Source organism: Tursiops truncatus, chromosome 7 (assembly GCF_011762595.2).
Source record: "Tursiops truncatus isolate mTurTru1 chromosome 7, mTurTru1.mat.Y, whole genome shotgun sequence".
NCBI lineage: Eukaryota > Metazoa > Chordata > Mammalia > Artiodactyla > Delphinidae > Tursiops > Tursiops truncatus.
In genome coordinates, this window is record NC_047040.1 from 107,772,029 (window position 1) to 107,784,538 (window position 12,510).

The window sequence follows — 12,510 nt, forward strand, 5'->3', positions numbered from 1 at the left end:
TCCAGGACAAGCTGCTTAACCTCTGCTGACTGCCAGCTCCCCACAAAGACAACCAAAATAACCAGCTAATCAGGCAAAGCCAGATCCTACTGCTCCCTGTGGTGAGGAGGGCTATAGCCTCTGTAGACTCCTGTCCGGGGAAAAGCAAAGGTGGGATATTTATAAGGTGAGGGTGGTCTGATTTAAGGTAGATCTTTCAATGCTGGTGGCCTAATTGGCCTTGGGCAACATTCACAATGCAATAGGATCGGTGGACACAGCAAGGAGGTGATAGGGATAGAGTAAGATAATCAAAGAGTTAGTTTAGAAATCCCACTAGGGGATTAAAGATAGAAAAATAATTCTTAAAGTGTTTGGGAGACTGTTGTAGGCTAACGACCACTCAAGAAAAGAATCCAGTAACCAAGCAACAATCTACATATGTCTTGTTAAAGTACAAGACAATAGATATGGGGTCTGAATCTTGTTACATGAAGTCGGGGAGTTAACGGTCCTTGAAGAGTAGCATTTTTGCATACAACCAAGACAGGATTATAGCTGAAAGGGGAAATAAACTAGGTGAAAGGGGACATTATACAGAAACCTGAGATGAATTATCATTTTTAATACATATTACCACCCTTTTTCTAACATACATATGATTTACATAGCGCCATGACAGTCCCAGTTAAACCATATAGGGTCAAAAGAGGAACTAATGATGTAAGCCTTGCTGTCTACCCAAGAACGAGGAAGAAGGTGGTCTTCTCTCTTCCCCACTTTTTCTTTGGTTATAAAAACGTAGCCCTCTTTGTTCCCAGGGCTGCGCTCCCCTGCCTGCCCACGTGTATCTCTTACAAGCGATCTATGCTAATAAACTCACTCTTTGTATATCACTTTGCCTCACACCAAATTATTTCTGTGTCAAGACAAAAGAACATGAGTTTCAGTAAGTCCTGAGTCCAGGTGAGCCGTTTCAATTAAAAGACAGTGAATTCGCGTCCCCTCCCAAGTCAGGGATTGTGGGTTCAAGTCCAAATCTGAGGTGCAGCTGGGTTGGAGTCCAATCCAAAGGAATGCGGTTTTAGAGGGAGGATGTGAAACAAGTCTTTGCAGTGTATGTGGTCCCTCGACGAGTCCAGTTGATCAATCCGTTTTTCTTAGAAAGGACTACTTACCCTTTTGAGAGAAAGTTGAGTAGTCCCTTACCCAGATAAATGGATTTTTAGGAAGTTTCTGAAATAACCCTAAAGTTATTTGCAACTTTGTCTTCTTGGGCAAGAATGTCCTGCAGTAGGAGTCATGCTCGTGCTGACCGTCCAATGGTAAAGTCACTTGAATGCAGACAGTAAATTCTGGGTGTGTGTGGTTTCACTTCTCACCCCTGTCCCTCGATGTCCTCAGCAGCAGAATGGAGAGAGTGGTGGCGCCCACTTCTTAGGGTTGACATGAGAAATAAGGTCATAGGTATAAAGGGCTTAGTTAGAGCACATGGCACTTAGCAAGTGTATTAGTCTGCTCTGGTTGATGTAACACAGAACCACAGATTGGGGGTCTTAAGACACAGACATTTATTTTCTCACAGTTCTGGAACTTAGATGTCCAAGAGCAAGGTGTCAACATAGTTGGTTCCTTCTGAGGTCTTTCTCCTTGATTTGTAGATGGCCATCTTCTCCCTGTGTCTTCACATGGTCTTCCCTCTGTGTGGGTCTGTGTCCTCATCTCTTTTTATAAGGGTACCAGTCATATTCGATTAGGGTCCATGCTAGCGATCTCATTTTGCTGAATTACATTTTTAAGACCCTATCTCTGAATACAGTTGCATTCTGAGATACTGGGGAACGAGGGCTTCAACAAATAGGTTGGGGGAGGGGACTGGATTCAGCCTGTAAGAGTAAGAATTTGGTAATCGTATCATTATCGTTACTGGATACCTCAGTTATCATGTTTCCAAAGAGCTACGCTCTGGCTCCGCTGGGCTACCTTTAACTCCTCAGATGTGCCATTTGCCTCACCACATGCTTCCTCTCTGCCTCCCCCAGTTGGGTAATTCCTACTCAGTGTGGATATCTCCCCTCAACCCTTCTTTTCTCTAGGAACCCCAGACCAGGGAGGACCGTGTTCTACACAGCCTTCCTCAGCCCCCTTCTGCTTCAGCGTCTGCCACCACTGAAATGCGATAGGTATAGGTCTCCTGGGTGTCGTCTGTCTGCCAGACAGGCTCTGTGCAGTGGGACCTTCCTGCCCATCTCCCCTTTATGTCCCAGCCCCCAGCACCATGCCTGACAGATGCTCAAATAATACTTTTTGAGCAAATGAATAACATGAATAAATCTCACTGACTGTTTTTCACTGACGAGTTGATTCCTTGTTCAATTCATCCAGACGGGTCAGAAGAGGAACAGCGGGGAAGATACCTGATGCAGAAACTTGAAACCCTGGTTTTAGATGGGTCAGGAGCTCCTGCACATCAGTGCCTTCCTGGGGTGGACGGGGTGTCAGCTGTGAGCAAAGTCTGGTTGTTAGGCGCCAAGCCTATAGCTCATGGTCAAGTGGGGGTGAAGCCTGGGAAAGACACCCATCCTTTCCTGTGCAAATTGGCCCTCAGCCTCAGACCTCGTTAACGCGTGGCTTTGCTCTTTCGGTGCATCACAGGCATTTTGTCCTTTTTCCTGCTCTCTACCCGGCTTCCAGCATGGCAGCGGCACGACCCTGAGTCCTCCCATCAGTTCCTGCTGCCCCTCCCCCGACCCCAGACCCCTAAGGAAACAGAGCCAGTGCTCATTGCATGAAGTGTCGGTTCCTCCCTCCAGCTCAGCTCCTGGGATGCAATTAACCTGGGTCTGCTAAACTTGACTGCCCTGAAGATGGCTCCGTGGAGAGAGCCAGTCCCTCCTCCACCCTGGCTTCACGCCCATCCCGGTTCACTTCCTCTTCCTGCCCAGGCCCCCTAAATGCACCAAAATGCTTGAGCTGCCCACATTTTAGCCTCATGCGGGATGAACTCAGGCTCACACTTTGCATGTGTCAGTTTGCTTTCAAACTGCCTTAGTCAGCTCAGGTGGCTACAACAAATTACCCTAGTCTGGGTGGCTTAAACGAAAAACACTTATGTCTCCAGTTCTAGAGGCTGGAAATCCAAGATGAAGACACTGACAGATCCTGTGTCTGGTGAGAGGTGTCGTCCTGGGTTGCAGACGGTTGTCTTCTCCTTGTATCCTCACCCAGCAGAGAGAAAGCCAGTTCTCTCCTGTCTCTTCTCAGAAGGGCACTAATCACCTCCCAAAAGCCCCACTTCCTAAGACCATTACATTGGGCATTAGGATTTCGGCAGCACATGGATTTGGTGGGGGAGGATACAAATATCCAGTCCTTAACATTCACCCTCTGAAAGTCAGAGTGGCGTTGGCCCCTCCCTGCCCCATGGTATCTCTCCTGTGCTCCTGGTCACTGCGGTGGCTCAAGCTCTCACTGGCCAAGCACTGGCGCTGGGAGCTGACTACCAGCATACTCACGGAGGACAGCTTCCTGTGCCTCACGCGGTCTTCACACCTGACCCCCACCTTGACAGGTTGCGACATACCACTGTATCAACGTGCACCTGAAGGGCCGCTTCACACTAAGCGTGGTGACCGTCAGCTTGGCTGGGCTGACCTCTGAGCCCCCAGAGCTCCCACCCCAGGGCTTCTGGTTAGGAGGGGCTGCAGGAGATGCTCTGGCTGAGACTAGAGATCAGGAGGGCAGAATCCCAGCCGCTGAGCCCTTTCTGTCGCTCACACTCAGAAGGGTGGGGCAGGCACTCTGGCAGGTCACCCGTGTCATCCCCGATTCGCTGACTCATGTGGTGGGCATCAGTGACCGGGCCTGGGCAGCTCCACCTCTCTGGATCTGCCTCCCATCCAGGAGTGCCTGAGGCCACCAGCTTCTCTGGCAGGACGCTGGCATCACCAGGCTTGAGACAGTGGAATCCACGCAGGTTCCAGCCTGTCCACGTGAGCTCCCCCACTTTACATCCTTCTCCCCTTCCCCAAGCCCATCCTGAGCATGTTGCTTCCAGCATCAGAGCCTTGGGAGGGCCTGCCAGGTGGTCCCCAGCCAGCTCCCACAGCCACTGACGCTCTGACAAACAGCAGTTTTGGTGGACACACAACTGCTCTGATTGAGTCCTACTGACAGACACACAAAACAAACCTGTCTGGCCACAAGTGTTCACATGCTGTGGGCAGGACAAGGGGGCTGTTTGGGTGTCCCAATGGCCGGTGGCCTCCTGAGCCCATCTTCTTGGGAAACCAGAGCTCAACTCTGTCTCCTAGCTCTCATCCCTCAGACGTTCCGTACCTGCCCCCCAGCCCCATCCCCACATCAGAACTTCACACATCTGTGCTGACCCGCTGCGCCCACCTGGAACCTTTGGGGCCGCGGGTGGGAAAAGACCCCTGGTGTATTGGGATTAGACGTACCAGGAGCAGCCAGAGTCTTCACCAGCATCGGCACCTAATCCCTGCTGCAATGACCCAATGAGATGCTTGCTCTTTTTACTCCCATTTCACAGGTGAGGAAACTGAGGCTGAGAGAAGTTAAGTGACTCGATCCCTGTCACAGGACAAGGAAGCGGCAGATCTTGGGTTCTAGCCCAGGACCGTCTGCCCTCCTGAACAACTTCACTGGACACCCTTCTGGAGCTACGCCCGGGCCTTTGACTGGTCTCCCCAGTGTTTCCAGCCTCATATTTCTAGGCCCATACATGGATCCTTTGTGAGAATCTCGTTAGCATCCCCTCACACTCGACGGGAATGTCTGCAATCCAGATGTAGCTTCCTTTCCCTGTCGAGCAGCTGTTACCTGGGATAGCATCACGCAGACCAGGCTTGGCCTCATGTGGAGCCCCCAGAGGGACAGAGAAGTGGTCAGGGAAGGCCTTCAACCTGAGACCAGAGGGTGGGGTGCCAGCAGAAAGAAGGCGCCAGAGCAGAGCCCTCCAGGCCAGGGGCGCAGCAGAGCAGGAGCCCCGAGACAGGAGGGACCTTGGCCTATGGGAGGAACAGGTACAGCAGGTGCATCCTGGGTGAGAAGAGGGAGGACCGGAGAGCCAGAGCCCAAGTCAGGCAAAGCTGTGGGGTTCATAGGGGAACACTGGATTGTTTGGGTGAGATGAGAAGGTACTGGAGCATTTTAACAGGGGAACAATATGCTCTGACTTATGCCTTAGATGGTTGGTGGTAGAGAACGGAAACAGGGCTAAGCGTGGTGGGGCTCCCAGGAAAAACGGACCACCACCCCTTTCTCCCAGACATGCAATGAAAATGTTCTGAGCACACGGCCTTTGTCCCAGGACATCCCTCTCTCACGCAAGCCAGCTCACCACCTCTCAGGTTGTCTAGCGAGCAAGTCCCTCAGGAGCAAAGCCATGGATGGGACTTTGTTAGGGAACCATTGAGTGAAACCACCCGCCCTGGCCAGGCACAACGATAACCACTTGCCTGAGCTGTCGCATAACAGGAGGTCCCAGTAAGGAACATGGTGCAGCCACCAAAAACTAACCTGGAGAATTCGGGAGGGGCCAAAAGAGGGGGGAGACACCAGCCCATAATATGTCCCACCAACCTTCCAGAAACCCTCACACTGGAATCCACCTTGGCTGAGCAACGCGCACGCCACCAGGAAGGACCCTGAGTCAGACTATGGGCCAAGCAAGATGATTGGCCAGAGACAACCCAAAACTAACCCCATCACCATAAAACCCAAGCCTGCGAGCCACGTGGCAGAGCAGTTTTCCTGGGTCCCCTTACCCTGCTGCTCTCCCCCCGGGGCCCCTTCCCAATGAAGTCTCTTGCTCTGTCAGCACGTGTGTCTCCTCGGACAGTTCATTTCTGAGTGTTAGACAAGGGCCCACTCTTGGGCCCTGAACAATTTCAGTTGCTATAAATTAAAGATATTCATGTACTGCCTTCCTTGTGACCTAGGTTCCGTGGCCCCAGAGAAGAATTAGACGTATGGGGGTATTTACAAAAAATAAGTCCTAAAGGTGCTTCCGGTTTCTGATGGAGGATTGAATACCTTCATCTAACCTGGCTCCCTCCTGAAGAATTTTTTTTAATCATAAACCTGTGGGATTGGGGTGAATAGGAGAGAAGACAGTAGCAGTTACACTTGGGGAGCTGGACAGCAGAAATAAGAGGGAACTGGGACTTCCCTGGTGGCCCAGTCGTTAAGAATCTACCTGCCAATGCTGGGGACATGGGTTCAAGCCCTGGTCCAGGAAGATCCCACATGCCGCAGAGCAACTAAGCCCGTGCGGCACAACTACTGTCTGAAAGGCCGGATCAGAGTTGGGGGGCTCTGACACAGGAAAGGCAGCCAGGATCTGCCTTCCTTTGGCACACTGGGGTGCTGTGTACAGTGAAAGGCTTTTTTACTTTAACAAAAAGTCACTGCCCTCTGAGATCGGGAAGTTTAACTGGGAATATGGCTTCGAAGGGGAGGCCAACTGCCTGAGTCAGAGCTCAGGCAGAGAGGACTCTGGTTTGACTTCCTAATTCAGTAGCGGGGCTTCAGGGTGAACGTGAGGCGGGAAGACTTGGGCTCCACGGTGAAGGTGGAGCAGTGCACGATCGAGGTTACTGGAAAGACTGGAGGGAAGGTACCCCCCTGAAGACAGAAGGAAATGGGACAAGGTCTGGAGAGGTTAACAGCCCAGGACCCTGTGACAGACCCCTCCGGCCACCAGGCACACATGTCAGATTCAGACCCACAAGGTGCAGCCTTGCTTCTTTGGGTGGGAGCCGTCTGGACCCTTCAGCAACACCCCTGGTGTCTCCCGGAAGGACACCGGCTGTCTGGGCAAAGGCTCCGGCATCTTCATCCTTCCTTCAGTGTGTCTGTCCTCTCTGTGCTGTCTACCCATGCCCACATTCGGCCCCGTTGCCCACCCTCCTCCCCAGACAGCTTCCAAACCCACCTATCAGGTTTCTGGTCAGGGGCTGGCCTGGACTAAGTGAGAAGGGGCAGGTGGTGGTGGAAATATAGTAATACCGTTTTGTGCTAAGGTACTGATGACTAATGATGGTTTCATAAATTAGGCCTTCATTTTACTGTAGACTATTTCTTCAACCTCAGAGAATGACTCTCTTCCTAATGCAATCAAGAGCAAAACCTGGGTCTGAGAGGGAAGATCTTATGAGGTGGCCAGGACCCCCGAGGTTCCAGCAGGTGCGAGGCCTAAGTTCGCTGAGCCATTCTGCATGTACTCAGAAGACAGTTTCCACCTACCTGCATACCCTGGAGGAGAACAGGGCGTGCAGTCTAACCGTGGATTTGGTCACCTAGTGTTAAAAGCACATTAAAGTGCGTGCTTAACTTAACCACAGGCATGAGTGTTAGAAGAGCTGAAGCTCTGAGAAGATTTTGTAAGGAACAGTGACAGTGAAAGATTAGACTGCCTCACAGCAAAGCAGATTCATTCATTCGTGCCTTCATTCACTCGTTCATGTGTGCATTCGACACGTGTTTCTGCAGCACCTGCCCAGCGCCAGGCACTTGTTAGGCGCTAGAGGTTCGATGATGACTAAGGCACAGTCCCTGCCCTCAAGGAGCTTACGGTCTAGTGGGGTTCCATGAACCACCCCCATTCCACAGAGAAATAGCTTCCCTTTGCTGCTGTGCAGCTGCTGGGTGGGCCTGATCCAGACCTCCAGCCACTCCCTCCAGCCGGTCTGTATGAGAGGGAGGCCTGTATGGTCCAGACCTTGTCTGGAGGACTTCGTGTGTCTCTGAGATGCCTGCAGCCCCCTTTCTCTCTTCCCCGGCCTCCAAGAAGAAGCACCGTTCTCTTCGGTCTCATCTATTACCAGGGGATTTTTTTTTTCAGTGACTGAATAAAATAGTCTTCCTTTTCCTCTTGTCCATAGGAAAAGGGGTTCTGAAGCAGCAGAAAAGAGATTACAAACTGGGGGGGGGGGGGGGAACAAATTAGAATTCAGTTTGCTTAACTCAAGTCTGTTCTTGGACTTGTAGTAAACAGCCTTCTTCCTGCTAGAACTGAGGCCTCTGAGAGAGCCCTGGCCCTCCGCTCTGCCCTGGAACATCCTGCCGCCTCTGAGGCACGATGGCCGGATCAGAGAAGGCATCGTGGGGCTGTGGTACCGTTGCTGAGCCAACTTCCGAAGGCCTGTGGTCCCTAACCGCCCCGCGCTCCGGGTCCTTTCTTCAGTGTTGATTGACATCAGTGGTTCTGAGCACTACACACGTCTCCTGAGGCCTCTCGTTATATTTTTACACATTGACCGATCAGATGGCCAGTAAAAGATGTAACGGTTGCGGTGATGACCAATTCGGCGGAAGCCCCAGAGCAGCCTGCCCGCAGCAACAGGACCTGTGCCGCAGGCGTGAGGGGCGGCGCCCAGCTCTGCGGTCTAGAATGAGCCACGGGGTCTGAGGTGGGACCTCGTCTGAGTGCTGGGAGCCAAGGAATTGGTTCCTTCCGTGTCAGAAGCCTGGGATAACTAACGCCCAGGGCTGCAGCTGGCTCCGTTCTATTCCGTTCTGTTTTAGCTGTTTCAGAAATAAGTCCTCCTGTTCCGTTCCCTTCTGCACAGTCGGTCAGCTCGAAACATCTCTTCAGTAGAGAGGTCGAGCAGGCCCGGGCTGGAATCACTTAACATGCTGAGTCCGTCCAGGCTCAGGGGTTCGATCTGGAGCTCTTCTTGCAATGGAAATGGAGTGTCCACGTTTAGGCTGACCTCGGGCATGCCTGCCAGAGCACTGCCAAGGTCTTTGAACAGGCTGGTGCTCGAGTCTTCTGGAAAGAGCAGCGGGAGGGGAAAACAATGCGGATTAGGAGGCGTGAGGGCCCAGGTCACTAAGAGGACACAACTGATGACAACCCCCAAAACGCCGTTCCTGTCATCTTCCCAACCAGGACAGTCATCACCTGTGTCCCAACCACTCCTGGGCCTACTGTTTTGCTCTGGAATCTATGTTCTTTTCAGTCAGTCCCACAACTCCCAGTTTTGCTGGTTTTCTCCCTTGGAACAGTTGTCAATCACGGGAAATTAAGTAGTTCGGAAAAGGCTTGGGTCACCAGGCCCCTTCCCCACTGCCTCACAGGCTCTGGGGCTGGACACCTGCATCTCAGAAAGGTAAGTTGAGCGACAGGCCTTTCATTTTCTTCTTTATATAATATTATGTTGTTTAAACTATCTTACAGTGGTATCTGTAGAAACACAGTGAACTAAAAGAAGCAGCCCTCACCTGTCAGGATGGTGTTTGGGAAATTCCCGCAGTTGGAATACAGGTTTGGTCTCAAATGAAAGGAGTCCTGTGGTCCTCGGGGACCCTGTTGCACCTGGGACACCTGGAAGCATCAAAGGTCACATTGTAAGGGACGGTCTCTGTTTCCAAGGACACAACAGTGTGGTGTGCTCCCGGAGCAAAACCAGACGTGAACGCTCTCTTACGGTCCCTTCTCTCTAGGATTCCAGAGTGCCCGGCCACTGCGACAGCCTACACAGAACATTCTGCTCAGGCAGGGGGATGCTGCGGTAGCGGAGGGGACCCTGAGGGCCACACTTGTCCCTGTTTGCGTGCTGCCTGGCCCTCTATGCCACCCCAGGAGACACCACTGGCCATGGTTTCTGCGGGCCCTCTGGTCTCCGCCACGTCCCCTGTTCAGCACACAAACACGTCTGGAAACTACCACCTGTGGAGCCCTTCAAAGGCCCTGTCTGTAACCAAGGAAGTGATGGGCTCTTTTCCTCTTTGGTTTCTAGAAAAACGAGAAAGCAGAACCTTCTCCTTCTCTCACTCAGAGGCAGGAACCACAGGCAGGCCCCTCTCTGCGAGAAAGCCTCTATGAGAATGGGTTAGAACTGGGGCCTACTTTATTTATCTTTTTTATTCTTATTTTTTTGTTAATGAAAATTTATTAACTATATAACCTTTGACTACCAGAGAAACTTCAATATGTACAGATCACCACGAAGTTCCCAGTTTCTGGGGCCTATTTTAGGTGCCGTTCCTGAAATTAATTTTTAAACTATTTAAAAACATCTTTCAAAAGTAGGAGTTTTCATCATTTTTTCAGAAACACACTGACTCACCTAGACTCAAATGGCTTCTTTAGAAATTGGGGAGGCAGGGACTATTGGTTCTTACCACGAGGCTTCCCCATGGCCTATTCAGGAAACATCTATCTTTATTTATTTTACTGTTATTATTATTATTATTAAGTTCTGGAAAGTGCTCTTCCTTCTCTCCATAATATATCCTGGAGCCCAAACCATAATTAGTGAATACTATAAAATCTAGGGATATTAAAAAATGGTCTGTGTTAGGGAGAAACTAAAAAGAAAAAGAGAAAGTCTGAATGAAAGTACCTGCGGGATTGACCCCAGCCAGGATGAGCTCCCAGGAGGCCACACACTGTGCAGGGCACAGCAACTCAGGCCGAGGCAAAGCCCCTCCCTGGGTCTGAGTCTCCTCAACACGATAGATAGATCTGTGAATTGCTACGGTTCCGTCCAGCATCAATGACTCTACAATTCTATGGCTACAGTGTCATCACAAAGTCTTCTACCACTTGTTCAAACAGGTCCTCTGCTGAGGCCTGAAAATTAGCTAAGGCAGCCAGCACCAGCCTCTAGGGCCTGGGGCAGTGCCAGGCTGTCCTAGCCGCTGAGCACACCTGAGGTCAGAGAGGTGCAGTACCGAGTCTGTTTGGTGTGGGTTCCACGCACGGAAGAGGCCTGACTGTGGCAGTTCCTGCTCCGAGGAGTTCCTGCTCACCTGCTGAGTAAAGGCTGGGCCTGGCCTCATGGACTGCTGCTCAAAGCTCACATCTGGGAAGAAGCTGGTCAAAGATGAGCCCTTCAGGAAAGAAGGAGGGGACCATTTAGCTTGGAACTCGGGGCGACCTAAGCGTTCCCTCCTCCTGGTGTTCCCGGTGGGACTCACCTGGGCCGTGAGGAGCTGGAGGTCTGACTGGGGCAGCGATGGGGCTGCCTGGGGCTGCTGAGCAGAGGGCTCCTGGGCATGGGGCTGCTGCAGCAGAGGCTGGGGGAGGTCCTGGGGCGTGGGGTAAGGGGGTGGGGGTGACACTTGGGCTTGAGCTTCTGTGGGCAGGAAGGAGAGCGGGCTTCGATCTGAGGACACCATCTGAAAAACAAGGCCACCAACTATTTAGCTTCTGAGTTTCTAGCAGTGAGTCCTTTATGATTAGGAAATGTCAAAGTGAGGAAAAACCCTGAGATTTTCCTCACCCTGATAGTCTATACTATGCTCTGAGAAGCCCAGTTCTGTATCCTTCAAAGTATATCTCAAATCTCACTTCCCCACAAAACATTTTCCATTCAACGACTATTTCTATTGTCCTAAAAAACAAACAAAACAAAACCCAGCCAATTTAACCAGTTTCATCTCAGTTTTCTCAGTTGAAAATCATGTTTGTTTTTTCACAGCCAAAACTTCTGGTTAAAAATGGAAGACTGAAAAAAGCATTTAGCTCTGCTGTCTCCCAAAACTCTCCTAAAACAGCATTAAACAACAATAAATTTTAGACAAAGAAACAATAAATTTGTGAGCAATTGACAGGACAAACAAACTAAGTTTTTGGGTGCCCAATTAGTGAAGAATCTAAACAGAGTTTGGGCTTGAGGTAATAAATTAAAGAAATAACAAGCTTTGTTAATGCAGGCTTCTCAGCCAGAATTCCCCATCTCTGGTGATAAGGGTGTCCTTCTGCCTCCATATCTGGTGGGGGGGGGGGGACACCTTTCACACAAGAGACATATTTCCTGTTTTCAGGAAGACAGAAAGGGGGGTCAGAGTGTCTCTCTTGCATCAGCCGTTTCTTAAGTAACTTTAATTCAAAATAATCAATATGCCATTGAGGCCCATTTTGGGGTAGCCTACCGTGGGCCCCAACATAATCATGAACCACTTCAAGGGAGCCTGAGAATTGAGTTGGGTGGCAAAGGGTGGAAAAGTAACCAGGCCAGTGGATAGCATGAGGGCATTCTGGATGCAGGAAAAGCATCTTCTTACTGTCCATCCCTACCCTGGTGTTGTAGCCCTGACAGAGTGGTCTTTCTGTCCATGGTTCTGATCTTCACCAGTCAGGTAAAGTATTAACCACAGCAGGGAAACTATCCAAGTTCATGAGCTAGGGCTTTGCCTGCATTTCTATTGCCAGGGTTTACCACGAATTTGTTTTACTCTCATGCTCACCCTTGACTGCAGCAAATGAGAATCAATAATAATTGCCCCTGAATTTGCACACATGTAATTGAGTCGTTCATCAGGCTTCATTCGTAGATTGACCACTGCGATTCAATTCTACTCAGCAACCATCAAGTGCCTATCATTCTGAACATCATCTGAGGCTCTAGGGACACAGACACTGTGACGTTCGTACATGGAAGAGCTCACAGTTCAGAGGGGACACAACTTGAGAACAAATTACACCGCAACGTGATCAATGGCAGCGTAAAAGGTCTCACTTTTAAAACTAAGTTTATCTGAGCAAACTCTTTACTA

The 12,510-nt window shown here is 50.6% G+C and overlaps 1 protein-coding gene across 1 annotated transcript; it reads right to left on the reverse strand.

Annotated features, from left to right (window-relative positions):
• Positions 1-8,513: 8,513 nt before the first annotated feature.
• LOC141279110 (CREB-regulated transcription coactivator 3-like) lies at positions 8,514-11,130 on the reverse strand. The gene is made up of 4 exons (XM_073806985.1): positions 10,930-11,130; positions 10,762-10,842; positions 9,229-9,331; positions 8,514-8,776 (listed from the first exon to the last, which is right to left on the reverse strand). The coding sequence occupies exons 1-4, from the start codon at positions 11,128-11,130 to the stop codon at positions 8,535-8,537; spliced, it is 627 nt and encodes a 208-aa protein (XP_073663086.1). The 3' UTR covers positions 8,514-8,534.
• Positions 11,131-12,510: the final 1,380 nt, after the last annotated feature.